Below are 26,781 nucleotides of genomic sequence, written 5' to 3'. Positions count from 1 at the left end.
TCCAACCTCTGCAAGGCAGGAATCTTAGCTAAAGCACCCATGACAGATGTCCATCCAACCTCTGCTTAAATGGAAGGAGAGTCCACAACCTCCTGAGGGAGACAGTTCCACTGTTGAACAGCTCTTACTATCAGAAAGTTCTTCCTGCTGTTTAGTTGGAATCTCCTTTCTTGCAATTTGAATCTGTTGGTTCAGGTCCTAGCCTCCAGAGCAGGAGAAAACTAGTGTGCTCCATCTTTTAGGTCCGCAATTTCCAAACTGTTATGAGCTCAAACTGGCCCCACAAATTAATCAGCATCTACAGATTTTCCTGCTCCCCTTCCGTTTGAACTTTGCCCTTAGAGATTTCTCTGGTGCTCCTGGTGGTGCCTGCCATCCCACTCTCAAATCATGACCATTTCCCACCATAAGGAAATATAATCTGGGTCACATCCCCAGCAACTGCCAGGTGGACCAGCTTCTTGAATAGTGATGGCTCCAAGGGCCAGGGATGGAAGAGAAATTCTGCTTGGTCTCTCACTGTAATGCAAACGTGCCTTATCCACACTTCTCAAAACAACACACGAACCAAAGGACAGGTCTTCCATGAAATTTGCACTCCCCTGAATTTTGCGATTGAATTCTTCATCCCAAAAGATTAGTTAAGGTAAAGGATCCCTGACAGTTAAGTCCAGTCGCAAACGACTCAGGGGTTGCGGCGCTCATCTCGCTTTACTGGCCAAGGGAGCTGACATTTGTCCGCAGACAGTTTTTCCAGGTCATGTAGCCAGCATGACTAAGCCGCTTCTGGTGAACCAGAGCAGTGCACGGAAACACCGTTTACCTTCCCACTGGAGTGGTACCTATTTATCTACTTGCACTTTGATGTGCTTTCGAACTGCTAGGTTGGCAGGAGCAGGGACCGAGCAATGGGAGCTCACCCCGTCGCAGGGATTCGAACCGCCGACCTTCAGATCAGCAAGCCCAAGAGGCTCAGTGGTTTAGACCACAGCGCCACCCGGGTCCCAAAGATAAGTACTAAGACGCACATATTACCAGAAATTTATATGTTAGCAGAAGTGCCATTTGTTTGCAGATAATGTCGCAAACTGATGTGAGCAATCTGGAAAACTGGGGGGTAAAAGAGAAATAGAGAGAACCTGAAATTGACCGATTTGATAATCCCTGTCAATAGCACACATCAGAGAGTGGAAGAAGATCTGCTCTGTGGTGTAGAATATGCAGGCATACATTCTGCATGGTTTAAGGGGACAGCTTTCCCAATCGCCTTTTTTTTACTCATTCCAGGTAGGACGCAGTAGACAGACATTAGCTCATAAAAGGGACAGGTGAGTCAGTAGCCAGGTGGAAGAGAGTCCTCTTTCACATCACTTCCAGGGAAAACAATACCAAGGTATCATAGCCGTGTTCCCAAGCCTACAAGAAATGACACTGCTATGCTGTTGTCACCCATCTGTGAAGTTTAATTCAGCACTTTACGATGAACCATGGGGGGAAAATCATCTTGGTTTTTGTTTTGTTTTTGCCATGAAGGTTTTTTAAAAAGCAAATGGAGGTGATAAACAGAACATAGATCCTATACCACACAACACTGAAATGTCTAAACGTTGATTTGATTGTCCTTGAATCTTCCCGCAACACTTGCCTTCCTCTTCTGCCACACCCTTTGAGAACCACTGTGATAGAAGCTTATAAAATTTTGCATAGCACAGAGAAATTGGAACAAGGAAAGATTTTCTCCCTCCCGCCGAACACTAGAATTCAGTGAAGCTGAATGCTGGAAGGTTCAGGACAGAGAAAAGTAAGGACTTGTTCACGCAATGCAGAGTTGAACTATGGAACTCCTTGCCACAGGGGTCAGCGATGAAAACCAACCTAGATGGCTTTAAAAGAGGACCGGACAATTTCACGTAGGAGGATCGGGCGCCCTGCCAGTCTTGGCACCTGAGAGTGTCTGTAGGGAAGGAGAAGGTCTTTCAGCTATTCGGGGCTTCGAGCTGTTTAGAGCTTCAAACACCAATACCGTATTTGCACAAATATAAGCTGCACTCCCCCCCCCAAATTCTGACCGCGAAAAGTTAAAGTGTGGCTTATATTCATGAACTTATGCCGCCGTCAAAGTGGCGCAGCTTCCCCTGCCCAGAAGCAACCCAGGAGCATGGGGCAACAGTGCCCAGTCCGCCCGCTACTCCTCCACAACGGTGCCCAGCCTCCCCAAAGCCGCCAAATTTTAAAAGTGCGGCTTATTTGCGGGTGCGACTATTCGGTCCAATACTGTATGTTGATGCCGTTTGGATCAGCTGAAGTTATCGAGTCCCCTGTGGAGTGTGTTGCAGTAACCTGGAAGGTACCACAGCAAAGGCACAACTCTTTAAATACGCCTGAATCCCCCTTTCCCCATCCTCCCTCCTTCTCCTCCTCTTAAGAGGAAACAAGATGCAAAGCAGGTTTCTCCATCGCATTGCAACCAGCTCTTTGCATCACCTCTGGAGGAAAGCTCCCACAGGATGGTCAACGGAGGAGAAGAGTCACAGCGCTGGAGCCTAGGGCAAGGAACCTTACGCCGCAGCAGCTAGGCTCAACAGAAGCATCGATGTTTCCCCTGGGTTGGTGACGGCAGACAAAGAGGCAATCGCTGCCCCATCTCCCGGTCTTGTTTTGAGTACATTTCACCCTGCAATTAACAGCACCCAAACTGTGACTCACCGGAGAAGCAGCGTGTGAACATGGAACGGTTACAAAACGCTGCTACGGGACTCCTGAGGTCAGCCGCCTCCAACCTGGAGCCCTCAATATGTCCTGGACTGCAGCCTGTGCATGCGCGCGCGCGCGCACACACACACACACGCACACACACACGCACAGCCCCAGGCAGCGCAGCCTAACACAGCCATTTTATTGCGCCGCAAGCCACCTAAGTTGCTAGGCCTCAAACATGCAGTGAGATTTTGGCTGCAGCTAACCTTCATGACTGCTCCCCTGGAATAGAGACAGGGCCATCTTACCCATAGGTGCTAGGGGTGTGGGGCACCTGGGCACCAGGCTCCCAGGGGTGCCAGGCCGAGAGTCTGGAGCCCGAGAGTTGAGTCCGGGGAAGAGCCTGCTAGTCGTTTGGCTCTTCTGCTGCGGGTGGCCATGCGCTGTGAGTTCGGGGGCGACCGAGCCAGCGAGACACTGAGGCAGCCCCCTCCTGCGCACCTGGGACTGGGCAACCTGGGCACCAGGCGGGTCTTTGCACCATGGCGCCACATATGCTTAAGACAGCCCTGAATATAGATCAATGCATCATCTGTTCTGTCGGATTCTCTTGGGACTGCTGCTTTTGGGGAGACTCCGAGGAGTCAGGAAACTATTTCCGCAGGCTGCAATCGGCATTGAGAAGGCTGCTGCCACCACCAGCCCACCTCCAGAAAGACTTCATCTAATCAGGTTTATAAACAACAACTGCTTTAATCGCTATGCTTTTCAAACTGGCTTGTTTTAATGTATAAACCTGCCAAAGTAAAATTCCCCCATGTTAAAAGTCTGCGTGTTTATATACTGTTTACATGTCAAAATGACTTCTAAGAGGCTTGCCAGGTATCAAGTGAATCACAAACTCCATGCAGATCACTTTATTGATTTACTTCATGAACTTTATACACTGATTTTAGAAAGTACCTCCAAGTGGTTTTACACAATAAAACAATCGATTCAAAGCAACAAAATATCCAGAATTAAAATATCCATTAAAACAAACCACGTTGGTGCTTATTGCGAACATTGGGTGATGGCTTTGTTTGTTTGTATTCCCTTTCTCTTTGTGCTCTTTCACCTTTTTCTCCCCTTTCTCTGATAAAGTTGCAGGAAGGAATCAACTAAATGTACTGTAGAAAATCAGAATGTGTGTGTGTGTGTGTGTGTGTGTGTGTGTGTAGGAGGACGGACCCATTGAACTGGACTCAGCACACCCACAACCCAGTCATCAGCCTGGAGAAGGAAGAAACAGCTACACAATTTGGGTGGGCGATTTGGAAACTTCCCAGGAACTGCTCTCCAATGCGTCAAGGTGTCTTGGAATTTTACACTTCTGGACACACATAAAACCCTACTGAGGTCCTTAGGAAATGCAGTTCCTTTACCCAGGCCACATCCGGCCATCTGAACAAAGCTGGAAAGCTCCAGGGCACCATTTTCTAGGAGCAAATGAGGGGTGGGGATGTCCGGAACGATGGCCCTCCACCCTCAGAGGAAGGAGCCACAAAGCCAGCAGAATCTCCCTGCCTCTTGGGCAATTCATTAAGCCGTAAATTCTATGGCTGGTATATTTGGGTGGCCAGTTGCAGACACCTCAAACTCAAAAGGAAGTCTTTCCTTCCTTCCTCAGCAGGAGGATCCAGCTCTGAAGCAGGCACCCGCCATCTCAAAAGCGGGAGGGAGGAGAGAACGCAGCTTACGGGTGACTATCAGGCTGCCCAAAGTGTTGCGAGGATTAGTTGACAAATGTTTGTACAGGACTTCACAAAGTACAAACACACACAGACACACACCCCTTCACTGCATCAGATCCTTTCTGCCAAGATAAGCCAAGCTTTTACTTAAGAGGAAATGGCAGGAGAGAAAGAGAAGGAGATGGAGCCAAACTTTCTTTTGCCTGTCTTAAATCTTCCAACGTTCAACTTTATTGGATGCCCAAAAATTCACGTGCCTGTTTGGAGGCAATCGGACAAGCTTGGGTTCTTTTTGGCATTAACTCATGACCCTGATTTGCGGTGTCAACTGCTTAGTTTTTTTTTGGGGGGGGCAGCACAAAACACGGGGTTTGCAGTGCAAAACTAGCACTATACTTTGGCATTAGTTTGGCGGGGGTGGGAGGAGGGAATCCAGAATTTCAGGGTCACGCATTAATGTTACAAGAGAGGGAGATAAACATTTTTCTCCTGAATTGGAAAGGAAAATAATGAACTATGCAATTTGCTGGGGCATCCTGTTTTCACAGGGGACAACCAGGTGTCCAAAAGGAAACCCGGTATCAGGTGTCCACAAGTTGTCATGTTAGGAGAGGAGGGGGGGATAACTTTTCCCTATCCACGTTGTCAATGCCATGCCTAATTTTACAAACTTCTATCCTCTCACCTCTTCCTCTTCTTTCCTTTAAACAAAAAAAGTCCCAAACTCTGCACCCTTTCTCTCCACCCTCTAGATAATTTTGGTGGCCCTTTGCTAAACCTTTTTCCAACTCCCTTTTGAGGTGAGGGAACCAGAACGGTACACAATATATTCCAAAGGTGGCTGCACCACAGATTTCTATAACGGCATTATGATACTGGCAGTTGTACTTTCGATTCCTTTCCTAGCAGGGAAATTCCCCTTTTCCATGGCCGCTCTACACGGGGTCAAATTGCCAGAGGAATAAACTAGGGGCCCTTCGGGGGGGGGGGGCGTACAGAGAATTTGTGCTGATTTTTGTTTTGACGGAAGGTTATGTGGCATCACCGGACATTGCTGCCATCCCACCCTCTCCACTGCAAAATATCTTGTTGGATGCGGTGGGGTTCAGATTCGTGATGCAAAGCCACCAAGGGCTCGTCCAAACTCTTGCTTCTCCGGGTCCAAGCGGTTTTCCACTTGTCTGTTGCTTTCTAGACAGAGATCCAAGTGGTTTTGCCTATGCCTTGCTGCTTTCCTCCGGAAAATCCACTCTCTATTGCTAAATCGGAGCAAACAACAACCCGCCGAAAACTCAATTGCTGTTTGTTCCAATTCAGCACTAAAGATTGGGTTTCTTCAGGGGAAAGCGGCTGGGCAAACAGAGGTGCAGATAAGCCCTACATTTGCTTTGATCGTGCAACCTAAATTTGGCTAGTATATCATTGAAGTGTTCCTGCAAAATAGTGAGAGCAACCTAAGCGGTGGGCCAAACGCCAGGGGATAAGAAACCTTCCACAATGGGCTATATACCACCTGCCCCACTTTTGATGGATTAGCAAGCAAATGGTAATTTTGCACCTTGAAGGGGCAAGAGAGGTGCCTCTGACCCCAAATACGTCAGCCCACTAATAATAATAATAATAATAATAATAATAATAATAATAATAATAATAATAATTTATTTAGACCCCGCCTATCTGGCTGGGTTTCCCCAGCCACTCCTGAACACCAGAAAAGTTGAGAAACGGCAACAATCGCAGCAGGTCTTGCCAAAGGATTTGGGTTGCCATAATTGCGGTTGAGTTTGAGCGATTGCGGGTCTTTTTGTGTGTGTGTTAAAGGAGGAAAACATGAGTGCGTGTGTGCGCGCGCACTTGCACTATTGAACCCAATGCTTCACGAACTGCCACCCGTTCCCGAATTCGGATCCTTCCAGGAGGTTATAGTGCACTGAATGAGTCAGTTTTGACAGCTGGGTGCCAAGTTTTGCTTGATCTTCCCCTTTGATGAAAAGAGTCGCTTTGACCTTTTCCCATCAACACCCCCTTCCTCGCTCTTCCTTGTCAAAACTGGTTCATTCTACGGATCGGCAGCCCCGCCTGCCACCTCTGGCTCCTGACTCTCTGGTTGGGTCTTTGCAGGTACAGACTCCGCCTCAAGCCCCGTGCAAGCCCCAGAGGAGGCCCACCCCACATTCAGCAGGGGTGAGGAGGATGCCCTTCGCTGTTCCTGTGGGGTTGTGGGCTGGCTTGCACCCATTAGGCTTGCAAACTCCACAACAAGGCAGTTAGGCAACAGGTGAAGGTCTTCCAAGCCATGAAGCTGGCACAGGAGCCCTGCTTGGGTTGGCACTTGGAGCCCCCCACACCTGCCTTTCCCGCCTTTCAGGATCTCCTCCTTCCCAGACACTGTCCAATGGCTTCCCCAACATGTGTGGCTGCGGCTACAGAGCAGCAGATGGAGATCGCGTTGTCCTAGGGCCCAGCCAGCCTCAGGAAAGGGCAGAATCAGCTCCATCGCCTGCTCCCTCAGATTCCCCGGGCTGTGAGGGTGAACAGCTCCCAGGGGGCACAGGAGGGACGGGTGCTGCTCCTTGGAAATCCAGAACATAAGGACTCAGGGAGGATGAAAGAAAGTCCTTCTCCAGGCAGACATAAACTGTGGAACTCCCTAAGGCAGGAGGCAGAGGTGGTCACCAACTCTGATGGATTTAAAAGAGGGCTGGATCCTGCTTGTGGACATCTGGTTGGCCCCTGTGAGAACAGGATGCTGGACGAGGTGGGCCATTGGCCTGATCCTGCCGGCTATTCTTCTTATGCTCTTAGGAGCCCAAACATGCTGATTGGCTCAGATGTTCCCGATTTGCCCTCTTCCCCAGGGGCTCCCCCCGGATTCGCACCAGGGACTCCCTTGCCTGTAGAGCTTGAGCTGTTCCACCAGACCAGGGATCTTCCACAGGACCTCAGGGATGTGGGTAGAGAAGACAAATTCACGCTCTTTCTCTCTCTCTTTATATATATATTCTTGCTCAGAAGTATGGCAATTTAACATAACCTAAAGAACCGAAACAAAATATAACTGGACCCCTCCTGAACTGGTTCTCACCGGACTCGCCTGACCTAAATTTAAGAGTTTCCTCAAAGAGGGAGAGAGAAAGAACTTCTTTTCATATGTTTTTTAAAAACCAACCAGACCGCAAGTCAGATTTCTGGTCTTTCCAGGTAGTCATCTAGTTTCAGAGCAACAGGGGATAAATCTTGTAAGACCTCAAAGCTGCCTGCAAACCTCATGCATGTCTAAATTTACCAAAAGTCTTGGGTGCAATTCTGGTGCAAAGAGGCTTTGAGTAGGGCGAGGCATTTTTACTACACCTCCAGTTCCCACAGCTTAGAAGGTCCTCGCCTGTTGCCCAGATCCACCTCCATGACCTTCTGCCATGTCCTTCACCTACCTTGGTATATTTTTTGAATCCTCTTTAATCCACAATGTCAAAACTAGAACTCAGAGCCCTCTCCACTTTGCTGTGCCTTCGACTACCAGCTGACCACACCACTTTTGCTTCTTAACCAACAATATCCAAAAGCCAACAGCAACACATCAGATCTGAATAAAATGTAAATTGTTTTTCCAGTGGGTGTCTCAGTCTCCAAATATCAATTAAATTGCAGCTTTTTATCATTGAAAAGAATGTCTTTGGAAGTCTCCCTTCTTTGCTAGTCCCTGCTGCTCTTAATCTGTCCATTTCCAATGACACCACACCGTTCATGTCCCCCAGTATTATAATCTTTTGGTCCATATATTCGAACAGCTTTTCTTCCAAATTTCTAAAAAAAATCAGTCTTGTTTCCATTTGGTAGCTTGCATGCGCTGCTTTTTATTCCATTGCATTGTGAGTGTTTGCTTCTGTCTTCTCTGCTGTTAATTACTTTATTGATCTATGTTGGTGGTTCCGAAACCTTCAGGGGCAATTGCCCCCTCAGTTCCACAGGCTCATCCCCGGTGCCCCTTTCCCCATGAAAAGGATTCTTCAGAATGGTGGTTTGCACAGCCCACTCAGGAAGACCATAACCCAATAAAGATCCAAACAGTAACAACAAATACGGTAATGTTGTCGTTTAGTCGTCTAGTCGTGTCCGACTCTTCGTGACCCCCTGGACCAGAGCACGCCAGGCACTCCTGTCTTCCACTGCCTCCCGCAGTTGGGTCAAACTCATGCTGGTAGCTTCGAAAACACTGTCCCACCATCTCGTCCTCTGTCGTCCCCTTCTCCTTGTGCCCTCCATCTTTCCCAACATCAGGGTCTTTTCCAGGCAGTCTTCTCTTCTCATGAGGTGGCCAAAGTCTTGGAGCCTCAGCTTCAGGATCTGTCCTTCCAGTGAGCACTCAGAGCTGATTTCCTTCAGAATGGAGAGGTTTGATCTTCTTGCAGTCCATGGGACTCTCAAGAGTCTCCTCCAGCACCAGAATTCAAAAGCATCACTCAAAATCCAAATGACGGTTCGAGCGTCGAACTATGACTTGGGAGAGCAGAGCTCGAATTCCCAATCAGCCATGGGTGACCTTTGGGCCAGTTGCCATGTCTTCACCTAGCCTACCTCTCAGGGCTGTTGTGAGGATGAAATGGGCAGGAAGAGAGCCATGAGATCCTTTGAAGGAAAGCTGGCGTATATATGTAATACACACACAAAAAAATTAGTTCAATTAATGCAACAAAATTGATGAACTTGATCCAGGGATGCCTGCTCTTTGTAGTCATTTATACCTCTAACCCTCTTGTTTCTTAGTCCCCTCTCCCTATAGGTAAACCCCTGCAGGGGGTGGTATCGCCCATTTTGGGAACAATTGGTCTACCTGGTCTAAATATATATAATGTTTAACCACATCAGTTAACAAACATGGATACATATGCTTTAATGTTATTGCTTTCATTAAATAAATTGTTTAAATTGCTATTAAGGAAATGATTATTTTTCTCCTTCCAATAAAGTACAGCAGAAGAGTTGTCCAAATTGATAACTTCTTAAATAATTTCATAATTATCTGTCTATGTATTTCTAATAGCATAACCAAATCATTAATTTTTGATATAACCGTAAAAACTACTCTGAAAGCTTATTATTACAAAAATGAAACTTTCATCTGGTTGTAAATATTAAGATTATACCAGCAAGAATGAGTCTTTCTGTAAAAAAAAGAAAAGGAAAATTTAAACCAAGTCTTACTGACTAGTGACTGAAATTAAGTCTTACTGACTGGTGATTTAAATCAATTTGAGTCTTGGTAGCCACTGATAAGAGTCCACCTTCTGCTTTCACCCACACCCATATTTAATCGACCTTTCCTCAGCCTTCGCAGGCTGCATCCTCTCCTGCAAATAACATTCAAAGTGTCAGAAAAACCTTAATTCCTATTGTCTGACGTTTTAATCACAGGCTGTTGTTGTTTTATAAAAGCAGCCCAACCAGATGCAAACACGCACCTCGCCTGGCAACGGGAACACAAAGGAAAACAGCGGCAGATCGAAGAACGTGGGTTTAGTCATCTTCAGGTACACTTCTTATCAGTCTGCGGGGATCAGGCTCAGAATATCACATTTTCACATGCCCACGAATGCTCACTCCAAGGATGGGTGGGGAAAATGGATAGGGCATCCCACAAAAGGGAAGGGAGAGATGGGGTTAATCCCAAAGGATCACTTCCTGCCTCTGAAGAAAGAAATCTTTGGATCTAAGGGACCAACCCATCTCAATTTGAATCCTGCAATGGGTTCTGCCTGTGCGAGGCAGTTGTCAAACCTCAGTTGCTGTGGCGACTTTCCCTTTTGGAATGGGTGGAGGTGATGGGAGAAAGAAAACGTCTCTCCTCTTTTGGGAAAAGACAACAACAGCCACCATAGGCACAGCGCTTTCGAAATGCCTTGTTTTCTTCCACATGGGGGAGGGGGAAAAAGCACCAGGAAGAAGCAGAAAGGAGGAGGAGGAGGAAGGCACTCCTGATATATGGGAATCCAGCAAGTTCTCAGATCCCACAATAAAATGCCGACACACCATTTAAAGCTGATTACAGCTTTGCTTCCAGTTGCAAGAGACCTCACGCAAAAGCGTCGCAGTAAACACACCTTTATCTGCTCATGACTCAAAGAGCACAGCTGAATCTCTCTCACCTGGATTTTCAGACCGTTTTCATCTCATGTGAGAAGAGTGGTCTTTAACCGTCAGGTGTCCTCACCTCTGTCCTTTCCCGTTTTGCTGCAATTTCCCCAACATTTATTTTCACTTCTGTGTGCAGAGGCATGCAGCTTTGATTCCCAGGCCAAACAAACCCGACGGGCATTTTACACAAATGAACCTCAGACACAAGAACATCCTTCTCCCCACTCAAATGATCCATTTCAATCCGTTACACCCATTTGGGAAGAAAGTGCAGTTTGCCGTTATGTCTGAAACAGCAAAGCACCTTCACGTGAGCTTGCGAAAAACTAGACAAGCCTACCCATATATTTAGACAGCTGCCACTTGTTTTAACCTGTTTTTAGTTATTTTACTTTTTTGAAAGTCTCAAATCGTTGTTTTTAATTCTTCTTGGGACTGGTAATGTTATTGTTTTACATATATATATAACCTGAGTGTTCACTGGAAGGACAGATCGTGAAGCTGAAACTCCAATACTTTGGCCACCTCATGAGAAGAGAAGACTCCCTGGAAAAGACCCTGATGTTGGGAAAGATGGAGGGCACAAGGAGAAGGGGATGACAGAGGATGAGGTGGTGGGACAGTGTTCTTGAAGCTACAAACATGAGTCTGACCAAACTGCGGGAGGCAATGGAAAACAGGAGTGCCTGGTCCATGGAGTCATGAAGAGTCGGACACGACTAAATGACTAAACAACAACAAATATATAAAACCACTTTGAGGATTATTATTTTTCAATTCAGGAGTGTATAAATGTTGTGAATTAAAAATAATAATAAAGTCCTCCAGATCCAGGAAGGCCAGCTTGGATCAGGACCTGGTTTGAAGGGATATTTTTTTGCTGGTTCAGATGTAATTCCAAACTGTGCTATCCACGAAAGCAGATGTAACAGAGAGAGAGGAGAAGAGAGGAGGGAGGGAGGAGTAAAAGGGAGAGCAGAAGGTTTGTTCACACATGTTCTAAGTCATGTTGTTATGTCCATTCAGCCCTCTCTTTTGTGATGACGGACCATACATTGGTGAGAATCAGACCTGGAAAGAGTTGGGATAAATCGGCCGCAACATGTCAGAAGTCACACTCAATAGTAGAGACGTCAAGAGCATTCTGACAACCACTGAAACAGGCGCCAAAATTGCTGGTGTTCAGCTGGAAATCAATCCAGTTGAATACAATCAGTATCTGCCATCGCTTTCAGTCTGCAAATTGTGCATAACTGATTACCTTTCCCTCCCATTTGCATTGTGTTTCGTTTGTGTTGTCATGAACGGGGTGGAATAACGTAACGGCAATGCAAATTACAAAATCAATGATGTAAGTTATGTGATTTTATCATTTTGCCACAGCGAACAGGAAGACGAATAGCCCAGCTTTGGGTGGAATTGAACTGCAGCAGAACAGAAAGAGCGCTGCAGGGGCTCAATACAGGATAGAATGAAAAATTATGGCGGCTTAAGAGCCAGCGTGGTGTAGTGGTTAAGAGTGGTGGACTCATAATCTGGTGAACTGGGTTCGATTCCCCGCTCCTCCACATGCGGCTGCTGGGTGACCTTGGGCCAGTCACACTTCTCTGAAGTCTCTCAGCCCCACTCACCTCACAGAGTGTTTGTTGTGGGGGAGGAAGGGAAAGGAGAATGTTAGTCGCTTTGAGACTCCTTCGGGTAGTGATAAAGCGGGATACTATGATCTTATAAGCTATTAGGGTGGTGTACAACTTAATGTACACAATATCATAGAATTGCAGAGTTGGAAGAGTCATCTAGTCCAGTTCCCTGCAGTGCAGGAATCACAGCTCAAGCATCTTTGACAGGTGGCCACCCAATCTCTGCTTGAAAACCTCCACGGAAGGAGATTCCACCACTTTCCGAGGGAGTCTTTTCCACGGTCAAATGTTTCTCACTGACAGAAAGTTTTTCCTAATGGATGCATATTGCTGCTTAACGATGAAACTTAAAACAGTGGAACTGCTACTAGTATTGATCATTGTTGTTGTTATACAGTGGTACCTTGGTTCTCAAACACCTTGGTTCCCAAACACCGAAAACCCAGAAGCAAGTGTTCCGGTTTTCGAACATTTTTCAGAAGCCGAACACCCGATGTGGCTGTCGGCTGTTGTTTCCGAGGCACCTGCACCAATCAGAAGCTGCGCCTTGGTTTTCAAACATTTTGAAAGTCAAACGGACTTTCGGAATGGATTAAGTTTGGCACTTTTGTTTTTGCTATTTATTTTGCTGTTTTGTGGCTCTCATTTTTTGTTTTTGTGACTGTGTGGAACCCAGTTCGGCTACTGATTGATTGATTGTGTGACTGCGGAAATTGATAAAAGCCCCCCATCCAAACAATGACTATCATCATTGCAGGTAAGAAAAAATAAATTATTATTATTATTATTATTATTATTATTATTATTATTATTATTATTATTATTTTATAGTACAGTACATTGATTATTGCTTTCATTTTATGGATCAATGGCCTCGTTAGCTAGTAAAATTCATGTTAAATTGCTATTTCAGGGGTTGTTTTTAAAAGTCTGGAAGGGATTAATCCATTTTGCATTACTTTCTATGGGAAAACACCTTGGTTTTGGAACACTTTGGTTTAGGAATGGACTTCCGGAACGGATTAAGTTTGAGAAGCAAGGTACCACTGTATTGCATTTTATATCACTGCTGTTGTGATATGTAAACTGCTGAGATATTTTGTTCAAACATGAAGCGGTATAAAAGTTAACTAAACAAAGTCACTTGGTAGTAAATCTGCAGCCACACCCTTTTAAATTTTGGGATTATGCACCAGAACAGTAAAATCTAAATGCAGTTGAAGTTTGAAACCTCTCTTGGTCTCTCTCTCTCTTGGAAAGAGCCAGCAATTCTTGGCCCTCCCATTATAGCCTTGGGAACTAAACACATCTTGGCTGAATGGCTTCCTAAGATGTCTCTCCTATGGCCGTACGGTGCTTTCTGAGAACAAGATGATCTACCAGTCAAGGGCCTCTCCAGTTCTCAGCAAGGCCAAGCAGTCCTTGAGGGAATAGTTACCAGGGGGTAAAAGGCGGAGATTCTGCAAGGTGAACGCCTTATTCCCCTTGCCAACGCCCTTTGGTAACAGCCAGTGAAAGCTGAAAGAACACTTTCAAATTGTGTTGCTCTTTGCAAGGGTGGGGCATGATGCAAATCACAATTTTAATAGGTCACTGTAACTGAAGAAATCCTTCCAGTTGGGTTGGTTCCTAAACTGTCATCAGGGAGACAGGAAGGTGACAGGTATTCATCAGAGAGCCCTGGAGTCACATCAAGAGGCGAAGGCAAAAGAAAGAGAAGTCTCCTGATGAGATCTTAATTCCTTCTGATTGGGGTGCTGGAGGAGACTCTTGAGAGTCCCATGGACTGCAAGAAGATCCAACCGATCCATTCTGAAGGAAATCAGCCCTGAGTGCTCACTGGAAGGACAGATCCTGAAGCTGAGGCTCCAATACTTTGGCCACCTCAGGAGAAGAGAAGACTCCCTGGAAAAGACCCTGATGTTGGGAAAGATGGAGGGCACAAGGAGAAGGGGACGACGGAGGACGAGATGGTGGGACAGTGTTCTCGAAGCTACCAGCATGAGTTTGACCAAACTGCGGGAGGCAGTGGAAGACAGGAGGGCCTGGCGTGCTCTGGTCCAGGGGGTCGCGAAGAGTTGGACATGACTAAACAACAACAACAAGGCAACCTCAAGAAGATCCGGGGGTGGGGCTAAGATGGCCCCCAGCAATACAGGAGCCCCTGATAGAGTCGAAGATACCAAGAGGAGGTAGATACTCCATCTCTGGTTGTCAGCAGGTCAAAGGATGCAGACCCAACGAGAACTTGGCAAGCTTTGGCTCAAACTCGGGAATCATTTGTTTTATTTATTTATTTCATTGAAAGATTTTCATGAATAGCAAAGGTACATATAAACGCTTCTGTTTTCAATTGACAGAGTCCTTTCGACACATCAGCTACATTCGGTGTGAGACATTGTTGTCGCAGGCATTGTGAGGATGTGGGGGGAGAGAGGAGAGGGGAGACAATGATTTTTCTTTCTTTTGCAAATGTGGGTGCAGAGTTGGTACCCACAAGATACAAGAGAGTACCCCCAGACCCTACAAACCTCATCACATGCAAAGACCAATGGGAGCATGACACAGGTTGCAAAACAAACCCTACCCAATGATCTCAATTGTGTCTAAACCACCCTTGGGAATGTTTACAAGTGACCTGGTGACATGACTAGGGACTATGGCAAAGGTACAGGGGAGGGCAATGGAACCCTTGCCCTTCATCAGTTCACACAAGCACATGAAATGTACATTGTAGCCCCCATTTTCCCACTTGGATTCCACTGCGGACTCAACAATCGAATGCATGGTCTGGATTCAACCACATTCCATTCTAAATCAGACCAACCAGCGGCTGGCAGAATTGTAATTTGGGCTCAACCAAATCCAACCGTTCAGAGTCTGAATCCTGGGGAAGCAGGAAGCTGCCGTCCACGCAAAGAGAGAGCGTGCTGCTTTTGAACGGGCTTTTCAGGGGGCTTTCATTTTAGGAAAATAGGAAGCTTTAACCCTTGAACTGTGCCCAGCGGAACTGCATTTTGCACGGGGCATTTAAATTAACTCCGGCTACCGGAGTTCCGAATGGACTTTGGAAAACTACTATGCCTCTTGAGCAACTGTGAATTACTGCAATCTAGTGACTCACTACCCTCATTCTACCGCTCACATTCCCAACTTCCTCCAATGGAGGAGTTGTTCCATCCAGTCAATGGGAAAACATGACCAGGAATGACCCATGCCCTACCCTTGGAACTCAGTTCCTTCCTAATAGGGAAAACATTTGGCTGCAACTTCCCAACTGCCGCCATATTTCACACACCAGCCTTCCAGTGCCGCCCCCCCCCCCAAGGCGGACCCGACTCTTACCGTCCACGTGGCCGACTTGGCAGTGCTGGATTGTTGAAATGAGACGTCAAAGCTGTGAGGTCCTGGGTAGTCTGTGTTGGAGGGGATGGCGGGCGAGGGTGAGAGGGCGTCAAAGGTGGAGCTGGGCTGGGCGTAAGGGGAGGGCGCCGTCACGCTGTTCTGAGCGTGGTCCGTGTTGTACGGGCTTGTGGATGAGGAGCCATTTTGTATCTGCTGGTCCATGCTGTTGAGGAGCCCCAGGTTTGTATACTGTGGCTGAAAAGGAGAGAGAATACATAGATATGTTACAGTAAGTGAAAGGACCCAGCCTCTGCTCCTCTGGAAATAATTCCAGCTTAGCTATCAGTGTTTGGCTATCTATCTATCTATCTATCTATCTATCTATCTATCTATCTATCTACCTACACACACACATTTAGCACCTTTAAGCACCTTTAAGTTTGACACAATCTTGAGAATCACAGAATCATAGAATTGTAGAGTTGGCAGGTGTCCCCAAGGGTAATCCACTAGGAATCACAGCTAAAAGATCCCTGGCCGATGTTCATCCAACCTTTGATTAAGGACCTCCAAGGAAGGAAAGTCCATCACCTTCCAAGCTCATAGAATCACTGAATTTTAGAGTTGGTAGGGACCCCAAGGCCCCTGTAGTCCAACCCCCTGTGCTGCAGGGATCACAGCTAAAGGATTCTTACCAGATGTCCATCCAACCTTTGATTAAAGACCTCTGAGGAAGGAGAAATTGCCACCTTCTGAGGCTGTCTGTTCCAGGAAGGTTATTTCCTGGATTTCCTCTGCTCCATGGAAATAGCCAGGGAGTTATGGTGCCACCTTCAGCCATACATTTCGTTCAAGCTCCAAGAACCTTCTGATTGCTCTTCTTCTCCTGCTCCCTCCTCGCCAGTGACATCTTAATCCTTCACCTCACACTATTTTACAAGAGGGAGGGATAAGTCATACTTTTAATTTTCCTTGGCTGAAATATTTAATTGTATTCCACTCATAAAGCACATCAATCAGATTATATTTTTTTTGAAGACTACCAGATGTAAGAAGAACCAGTTTGGACAATCACATCTTGAATTGATAAACCAAGACATGTGAGTCTTTTGAACATGCATACAGAACTTTCACAACCAGGAAGACTGTAATTGACCGCAGCTTCTCATTGCATCTGAACCGGAGAAACTCTGGTTAGCAGCAGGAGAATGAGGCAAGATCCTAAGCCCACTTCAAACCACGGTTTAGGATCCTGGCTCGTTCAATGCTAGGGACCAAGGTTTCCTGGTTTGGAGAAACAGGAAGCTATGAGACTTCAAGATCTGCTCGCCAAGTTACACAATGAAGATGAAAAGATCTTGGCCATAGGTGTCCATTTAGCATTGCTTTTAAGCCGCTCTTGGGTTATTTCTGTAGCTGTTTTGATTCTAGTTCACCCATTGCCCGGGGACATCTGTGGAAGGCAATTAATAAATAGCAACAAGCGAGCAGAGCTTTAGTGGGTGAGCAGGTGCAAGCAGCTCGCTCACATTTTGGTTTATGAAGCTGAGATGTGATTGCCTGAACTTGGCCACCGAAACGTGTTTACGTTGGTAAAGAGAAAGGATGGTAGAGGAACCAATTCACTCAGAGAAGAAACCAGCAAGTTTGGCAATGTCGCTCAGCACGCACCCCTGGCACCGATGCCAAGAGAAGCAGCCAGCCCTTTTGCCTGCCAGCTAGAGGCACCATAATCCCTAAACAAAGCCACCCCCGCCTTGAGGGGCTCAAGCAACGCCGCCCTTTCCCCAGCAGCCTCAGCCCTGAGAAAAGCAGGCCGTTCTCTTGGCCACCTAGATTTGCTCCATTGCCACAGCACCCTTCCAAGCCTGTCTTGCTTGCTCCTGCAAGAGATGGGCCACCCAGTCAATTTCAGGTTCTCGTTTTCCCAGCCTCGATTTAGCCACATTTCCACATCGGTTTGTGATTCATTTTTGTCTAAAAGTCCTCCTGAGAGTTGGCTAGCATCCTGGTGTTAACTTCTCCTAGTATTTGTGTTTTCGCAAGCCATGTCCCCATATTGAATGCATTTTCGTCGCTTGTTTCAATGAACATATGCACTCCGAAGCACACCTTCTCATTCAAGAACCCCAGATTTGTATTTAAAGAGAAAATTACAAAATGGTGCCAAGTCCCACCAACATCCCACTTACTGCAAAATCGCAAATGCGATCTCTGGGAGTTCCTTCAGGCAAAACCATCTGAAGAAGCACCAAAATTTGCAAACCTGGCAAACTCTCTCAAGGGGGTTTGGCACGTCCTTGATTTGGTTGTCAGGAATGTGGCAGATGAGTCTGTTTTAGCCGTGTTTATTTTTTTTAAGTGTTTAATAGGTATCTTGCCTCTTAAAATGGCTGTTGCACAAGCGTTCGCCCTCCCCGTTCCCAACAGGCATTGGGCAGCAGATCAGATTAGAAATCTTACTTGTAATAAAGAGGAAAGCAAATTGTAAATACGGCAGCCTTGTCATTCCAAGCAAGCCAGGAGCCATCTGTCTGAATGGCGAAGAGGGGAAGAGCCATTCCTCTGCCTTGATCCAGCCACATTCCACAGCCCAGCACCCCCTCCCAGCTTGCTATTTAAATAGCGATTAATCCTCGCCTTGACACGAGCAGCTGGGAGGCTGCTTCGCTCTCCCTGTTCCTCCTGTGATCCTCTAACCCTTTGGCCCACTCCACCCCTGCCCCAGACAGGTGCATCAAAATGTCCAGGTGAGGGGAGGAAAGTTAAGACACACAGGGCCAACGCTGGGTCTGGGCAGCTGAGCCCCAGGCCAGAGAGGCTCGGAGGAGCGGTTTGCACCCAGAGGTCAGCGTCTGAGTCGCTCGCGAGCCCTGGGGCAGCCATCAGATAACTCTCTCGGAGGCGTACGCCTCCTGACAAGGGAACAATTAGAAGGGGGCAGCCGAGCCAGGGGGACAAAGCCGCCACGGAATTTGACTCGGAATTTGGCTTCCGATGAAAACACCCCTTGCCCGCGCTCTCGCTCTCCTTACTTCCAAAGGCCACAGAGTCACTTCTGAGAACAAAACAAGGCTTCAGGTTCTTGCTTGACTGGCCACACCATCAAAAGATTTGAAGGAGAAAACGGGGAAAGTTGTTTGCTTGTTTGCAAATTTCAGGTGGTCTGTGATGGTGATGCAACAGAGGCTTGCGCTGCTCCGCGCCTCCACCAAAACCTACCCTAGGCGCTCCACTGGGGCAAATTCACGTGTGTGTGTGTGTGTGTGTGTGTGTGTGTAACTGGGACAAATGGCACCTGCTCAGTTCCCCCTCCGAATAAGGCCATCTGAACACAGCGCTCCACCATGAACCACAGCCACGGTGTTTCAACCAGACTTTTGCAAAACTCCACCTCTCCGCTTCCACAAGAAAGGAAAGGGGACCGTTTTTCCCCCTTCGCACTTAACTGAGGTGTCTTTATAAAACTGTACTTGATGAAAAGTACAGATAAAAGAAAGGACTTCTTAATGCAGTGTATAATTAAACTATGGAACTCGCTCTTCCAGGAGAAAGTGATGGCCACCAACGGATGCCTTTGAAAGAGGGCGAGGCAAGTTCATGCCAAAGGGGTGAGATTCTGGATATTGCTAGCACACTATTCACGAACACCAACCACGTGTGCAGAAGACCTGCTAACAGGGAGTTGGGAGGAAGGAATTATGGGATGGTGGCAATTATGCCACCAAAATCAAGATTAGCATCAGGAGAGGCCTGGGTAAAGAAGAGATCGTGCAAAACAGTGCACCAGGGCTTGTGAACCAACAGCAGGTTTGGGAAGCTGGTTTCTTGGCCATTCCAAGACTGCCAACGGACTCTCTTCTCTGATTACAGTCAAATAACACCAAATATTCCGTGAAACAAAGATGCTCAATTAGGAATACCAAGAATTCTAAGCAGATATATGGCAGGGGCGTAGCATGGGGGGGCTGCTGGGATGATGGCCCCCAGAACATTTTTCTGGGGGCGCTGTGCATGCCGCCATGCCACCCTGAGCTGCTTTGCAAGCCTTGCAAAGCAGCTCAGGGCTGGCATCAGGCTGGTGATGTTGATGGCACATGCTGGGCTGGCGTGGCAAGTTCCATTCAACCTCTGCGTCCTTCTGCCCCAGCGCCCGCCCACCTGGGCACCAGCAAACCACGCTATGCCACTGATCTACGGCCTCATCCAGGCTTCTTCTTCTTGCCCTGCTACTTCCCCCTGGGAAAACCCACTGAATCTTTACCACAGAACTGGAGCAATTGTCAATGGGATTTTCCGTGGATTGAGGTTTGCTCTGATTCAGTGCTAAAGAGCAGCTTTTCCAGGGGAAAGTCATGGGGCAAGCAGAAAACAACTCGGACCCACGCTCTCTAGGCACAAGACAAGCGGAAGTATGAACAAGCCCATAAATATGTGGAGGTTTTGTTCTTGTTTTTATTGTGTCTTTTTTTGCTTTTATATTGTATTTCACATTGTGAACCGCCCTAAGATCTACGGATAACGGGCAGAATACAAATTCAATAAATAATAATAATGACAGTTGCTGATCCAGAGATTTGAAGTTTCCTTTGGCTATGTTTCATAAAGCTGCAGCAAGCTAGATTCCTTCACCCACCCCTGCCTGACTGCAGATATCTCCAGGAAGGTTCACCGCCCATCACAGAAGGATTAAAGGCAAAAACATATTGCAGGGGTGTGTGTGTGTGGTTTGAGCATAGCTTGCTCCATTCATCTGTTGCCTGTAGATTTATCGCATGATGACAATTGCACACAGTTTGATAAATGAAGAGAGATATTTTTTGCTTGCACTCCAGAGCTAAGTACAGCAATATCCACCCTATTAGGAAGCAATCTGGTAACCTTAGAAGATTTCTCTCACTGAAGCAGCAAGAAGAGATATCCATCTGTCTCTTGTACAAACACAGGCAGCGGCGGCAGAAGGAATGAACTTTGCCTTTCCAAGGTATTCAGTAATGTTGAGGGACCTGCGAGCTCCATTCGGCTAAAATGCTGGATGTAGCAAAATGCCCAGGGAAGGGCCAATCAGAATATTCACGTGATACATACCGTATTTTTTGCTCTATAAGACTCACTTTTCCCCTCCTAAAAAGTAAGGGGAAATGTGTGTGCATCTTATGGAGCGAATGCAGGCTGCACAGATATCCCAGAAGCCAGAACAGCAAGAGGGATTGCTGCTTTCACTGCGCAGCGATCCCTCTTGCTGTTCTGGCTTCTGAGATTCAGAATATTTTTTTTCTTGCTTTCCTCCTCCAAAAACTAGGTGCGTCTTGTGGTCTGGTGTGTCTTATAGAGTGAAAAATATGGTACTTCTCTAGGACTGTTTCACTTCAGACTGGGGGTAGGAGTTGCACATCTGAATGTGTGCCTTCATTTTAAAAGCATGGCATCCCCGCATGCAGAAAGCTAGCACAGCAGAGGGAGAAATGTTTTAGCTTAGTGCTTTCAACTAGTCTTCTACAATTAAAAAGTTGTAGGTGAACATTAGCAAAAATACAACCACCTCCACCTGCAGTCTGGGGTAGTAAAACCTCGACCAAGGTACTTCAGGTTGTATCAACAACTGAAGCTTTGTAACTGGCCCATCCAGGTCAGTATTGAAGGAGTGTCTCCACCTCCATCGTTCTGCCCGGACGCTGAGGTCCAGCTCCAAGGGCCTTCTGGCGGTTCCCTCACTGCGAGAAGCCAAGTTACAGGGAACCAGGCAGAGGGCCTTCTCGGTGGTGGCACCCTCCCACCAGATGTCAAAGAGAAAAACAAGTACCAAACTTTTAGAAGACATCTGAAGGCAGCCCTGTTTAGCGAAGCTTTTAATGTTTAATAGGTTCTTGTATTTTAGTATTTTGTTGGAAGCTGCCCAGACTGGCTGGGGGGACCGAGGCAGATGGGCGGGGTATAAATAATAAATAATAAATAATTATTATTATTATTATTAGTAGTAGTAGTAGTAGTATTGGCTGCTCTGGCTGGCAGCAGCTCTCTGGAGTTTCAGCCTCAGGGGTTTCTCCCAGTCGAACCTGGCAGTGCCAGAGACTGAAACTGGGCTTTCTTCTCTCGCAAACACACCTCCAGAAACTAAAAGCTCAGCACAGCCCTTTGCCAAGTAAATCCTGGATTTGCACAGATACCTGTCTCAATACCATTGATCCACGGAGCTACAAAGGAAGGGGGGCGGTCAAGGATGAGCAGACGATTCCCGTTCCATTTTGTGAGTGTTCAATGGGTTGGCTGCTCTCCTTCACTCTCTGTCCCATCAGACTTTGAAGAATTTCTGAAATTTATTGTGAAACGGACACATCTGCAATTTGCCAGCTTCCATGCCTTGTTTTGCCACACAGTTTGCGATGCACACAAGCAGGTGAGCACACGGGATTGCAATACCAGACAGCAATAATCCCTCGAAGCACCCTGGGGGATGTGTACACAGATTAAATCACAGATCAGGAATGGATTCCAGTGCATTTGTATTGCTGCATCACGATTCATCTGATATAAGTAAGATCTCACCTCAGACAAAGGCTACATTGAATCCCAAATTTAACTGTTATATACAGTGCTTTTCTCTTAAAAAAAAAGTTTAGGGGTACTCTCATTTTGACTCAAGAAAATCACTATTTTATAGTTCAAATCAGGAAAAATAAATACAGTAAATGGACAAAAGTACAAAGATTCACAAAACATTATGGGTATGCATCCCTCTGTGTCCCCCCAGAAAAATAGCACTGGTTATATATCTCTATTCCAACGAGAAATGCAAAAGACCACTCAGATTCCCTTCAGTAACAGTTAACTACTTCTGTACACATGCAAAACTGTATCACAGCTTTGATTAGTCCAATTTATTTCCTCGATACTTCATTTAATCCGCTGTTGTAAATTGCATCCCACATAGCTGTGATGTTTAATTAAAAATGGTGCTGCAATCAATGTGCATTGGCAGCTTGGCAAAGGGGAGGAGGCATATCGGTCTGATAAATAATAAATAAATAAAATGTGCAAGCGAAATGAAAACTGCAGCAAACCGTACATGTACAGAGGTCCAAACAAACAGCCAAGCGGAAAAACGACGGCTTCGCAAAATTGCTGGTACAAGATTAGGTGGGGGGAATGGGAGGCAGAACTGTCAGAGCACCACAGAAACTCGAGGTTTTAAACCTGTGTAAAATGGATAAGGCAGCCCTTGCCAATCTGGTGCCCTCCAGATATTTTGAAACAGCTGCAGCCAGCACAGCCCCATGGTGTTTTGGGTGATTGGAGCTGTGATCCTACAGTCTGAGGGCACCGGGTTGGCAAAGGGTGGAATAAGCTGTCTAACAGTATGGATACCCATGTTTCAAAGGCTGAAATTCACTGGTAAAGGTCTGGAAGACTTTACTACTTTAGGGAAAGCGGCGTGGCAAAGAGCAGGGAGAGGAAAGGGGCACAGAGATCACACAGACAAGTGCGTATTCCAGATCCACAGCTGAGCACTAACAAATCCTCACACTGCATTTCAAAACTGGGCAGAGTCGATTATTGGTGTTTTTTTTAAAAAAATCTGGGACTAGCGTATAAGTTTGTTAGGGAAAGGAAGAATGTGTGCAGCGTGGCAAAGAGAAGTTTAACCAAGAAGCATGGGTAGGTAAGTTTTCAAACATTTAAGAAGTGGAGCAGAGGAGAGAGAGAAAGAGTAATTCCTAATCGTAACTACATAAGCCAGGAGAAGCAGCTGCTATTTAAGACTGTGCACAATGTACATTATATGAGCTGCCTGCGCCTTCCTTGCCAGGATCAAGCTTAGACAAACTAGTTCTGCCTGTATGAAGCAGAATCTGTCTGTGCACAGCACTGATTGGCTGGCACCCGAGTCGTCACAAACTCCTTCCCACTTCTCCCTCCCTCTAGAGTGCTTTTGCAAGTTCCCTAAGTTGGCAATCAAGCAACACATGGGGATATAAAGCAGTCATCCTGCCTGAAATGTGGAAGGGAGAGCGAGGCTGATGGCTGAATTACCCTTTGAATTGCTGAGAAGTCTGTTCAATGCATTGGGAACTGGAAGGGGGGGGGTGGAGAGATGCAGCAAACCGCCTTTTCCATGCACCAAATCAATGCCCAGCCTTGCCTGAACGAGAAGAAGGAAGTCAACTTGAGATGGCTCCCATCATCACAGACCAACAGAGTCCAACAGGATGTGAAGGGCCACGCATCGCCCAGCCATGGCTTAGGGGGATGATTCAGAGAACCATCTGAATGCCTGGCTGCCATAGGGGGGATGCCAAGCTGACTTCCTCCTGGTTCAGCCAACACTGATTTAGTGTCTGCAAAATGTCATTTCCCAGATGCTATCCGCTTGCTGCTTTGTCAAATGTCTGCTATCTAAAGCATGAAAATCATCCAGGCAGTTAACTGTCATTCAAACTGTCATTCAAATTGTTGGTGCTGACCTTTAAAGCCCTAAACAGCCTCGGTCCAGTATACCTGAAGGAGCGTCTCCACCCCCATCGTTCAGCCCGGACACTGAGATCCAGCGCCGAGGGCCTTCTGGTGGTTCCCTCACTGAGAGAAGCCAAGTTACAGGGAACCAGGCAGAGGGCCTTCTCGGTGGTGGCGCCCGCCCTGTAGAACGCCCTCCCATCAGATGTCAAAGCGATAAACAACTACCTGACATTCAGAAGACATCTTAAGGCAGCCCTGTTCAGGGAAGTTTTTAACGTGTGATATTTTACTGTATTTTTGGTTTCTATGGAAGCCGCCCAGAGTGGCTGGGGAGGCCCAGCCAGATGGGCGGGGTATAAATAATAAATTATTATTGTTGTTGCTGTTGTTATTATTATTATTATTATTATTATTATTATTATTATTATTATTATGTCACAAATGATCTCTCACACACATCCTTCTGATGCAACTAACATTTCTGACCTTTCACACATGCGGTTGGTACTCAGTACACAAATACACATCAGTGGTTGTCCTAGGAGAAGGCTGCAGCCTTCAAGTTGAGAATTTGGGTATTTGGTCAAAAGAGTTTTGGTCCGTTGACCCATCAAATATTGGTTAATACTGGTCAATGCTGATGTGGAATTTTGAAATCACCCTTTTCATTAGAACAGTGTGTGGGAGGAGCCGAATCATCAACAGGTACGATGCTTTTGCTAATTACAAAAACAAATCAGTTACGTCAAGTGGTGAAAGTTATTTTCTTTTTAACAGTAAATAACTCTCAAAATATGTAACTGATTCTAACTTTAGGTTTGGTTTCTGTTGCATGGTTCACAGAAGAGTTCTCCGACTTCTACCCTGGAATAACAAGGTCAGTTTACCTTTCTGTGTGTGCTTTAAAAAAAATAAACAAATAAAACAAATAAAAAGCAAAACGTGGCCACAACTATTAAAAAACACAGAGGCAGTTTTTAAAAGGAGGAGAAAGCAGGCCAGTTCTTCCGATGTTATGAAATGCCTGGCTCAACTAAGTAGTGTGCCAACTTCATCACGTGCAAACTTACTTGGAAGTAAGCCCCATTGAACTGAGTGGGATTGACTACAAAGTAAACTTGCTTGGGAATGCGATGTTACTCAGATGCAAGTTTAATACAAGAAGGTAGAGGCTCAGGTTGCACATGGAGACAGAATTTAGCTGCAATTTTCTGTACCCCATTGAGCTCAAGGCCCGGTTCTTCTGGGATGTTAAGACTTCGTAGACACCTTACAGTATTTCCTCCCCTCCTTAAAACCTCAAGGCTACTGCTATTTTAACCACCTCCTTCCCAATATCCCCCACAATATCCTGACATTCCAGTGCTTTATTACTTTCTGTTTTTAAGGCTCGCTGCCCATTACTGAAATTGGGGAGGTGGGAAGTTAGAAGTGCCAATCAATGCCAATCTCTCTGCTTTCACCCTTTGGCAACAGGAATATGAGGAATATTTCTGGTCAAGTCGTTCATGTCCAATCTGAGAATGGGGGATAAGGTGAAGGATAAGATATTTATTTTTTAAAAAAAATTGGGCACAGAAGGCAACAACGGTGTTGTCGGGGTCTTTAAAAGCCTTCTCTGAAAAACTCCAGACAGGTTTTCCAAAATGATCTAAGCCTCTGCCCGACACTGTCTGAGACATGAATTACCTACTCTTAACCCAACCAGGTTCTGCAACATAAGATCAATTGAACTTTTTCCCCCTTCCTCGCAGGAGACCCTGTCAGCAGCATCAGAGCACCATCCAAATAAACAGCGCCCCAGGGCAAAATACTTGCCATTTTTTTGGTCTCCTACCACCTGCCTCTGGTTCACAATAATAAAAAGGTACAATTTGTTTCAGGCCAGGATGATCAGAGGACAGAACACACACACACACACACACACACACACACACACCCCAGTGGGGAATCATCAAGGACAAACGACTTGAGCCGAAAATCTGTGGGGTTTTCCCTCTCGCACTTTACTCCTTTTTCAGTTGTAACAGGAAACATTAATTTATTTTTAAAGCGAAACAGCCAGCCCATGACAGCAGGTCAGTGCAAAACAAGGCGAGCTCTTGCCCCACACGGCAAAATGATTTATTTTTTTAATATGAGGACTCTGCATCGGTGTACGGCAAGGAAATATTTAGGGAAGATGTAAAACTTCGCTTTTGAAATACAGGAGCTCGATGTTCCCTGAGTTTTTGGGAGTGCAGGCATTGTAGCATGACAGTGAAAGAGTATGGATCCCTTTGCTCTGCAATGATCACACTCTTTTATGATATATTTAACAAACTTTTATGATATATTTAACAAACAAACAAACAAACTTATTTGGCTCTCTTTCCCTGCAAATAAAGAGACATACACCAGTCCTGACTGACTGTGCCATGTGTGTGGACTCGTTTTCCCTGTTACACAAGTCTTTTTCACCCCAAAGTGCAAGTCAGCTCTCCCCACATAGCGGTGATCTCTGCGATCTTAAAAATAACTGCTTATAAAACTATTTCTAGGATGTGTGTATGTTATCCCTACCAAAGTTTGTTGCAAGCATTCATTCCCATTGCACAGAGCAGGACCCAAAATGCAAATAATTTCATTTAAATGTGGACTCGGTCACAAGCAACTGGTATGCCAGGATTTGAAAATTCCAAGATAGGTCCCTTTATGTTTGGAGCTTACAAATGACCAAACACACACAAAGGGACAAATTAGAAAATAAAGGATAACCCCTTTAAAAAAATAATCTGTCC

At 46.1% G+C, this 26,781-nt stretch overlaps 1 protein-coding gene across 4 annotated transcripts in view; it reads right to left on the bottom strand.

Moving 5' to 3' along the window:
* The window catches only part of TP63 (tumor protein p63), a gene marked incomplete at its 3' end in the record, with an annotated part of 94,500 nt that overhangs the window by 55,396 nt on the left and 12,323 nt on the right, over positions 1 to 26,781 (bottom strand). For all 4 annotated transcript variants that reach the window (XM_083504207.1, XM_083504209.1, XM_083504208.1 and 1 more), the window contains exon 2: positions 15,548 to 15,802. In XM_083504207.1, coding sequence (XP_083360333.1) covers positions 15,548 to 15,802 — 255 coding nt within the window. The remainder of the gene's footprint in view (positions 1 to 15,547; positions 15,803 to 26,781) is intronic.

Source organism: Podarcis liolepis (genome assembly GCF_965112155.1).
Source record: "Podarcis liolepis genome assembly, chromosome: 5".
Taxonomy (NCBI): Eukaryota; Metazoa; Chordata; class Lepidosauria; order Squamata; family Lacertidae; genus Podarcis; species Podarcis liolepis.
The sequence above is the reverse complement of the archived record's forward strand: the minus strand, read 5'-3'. Positions and strand labels throughout refer to the sequence as shown.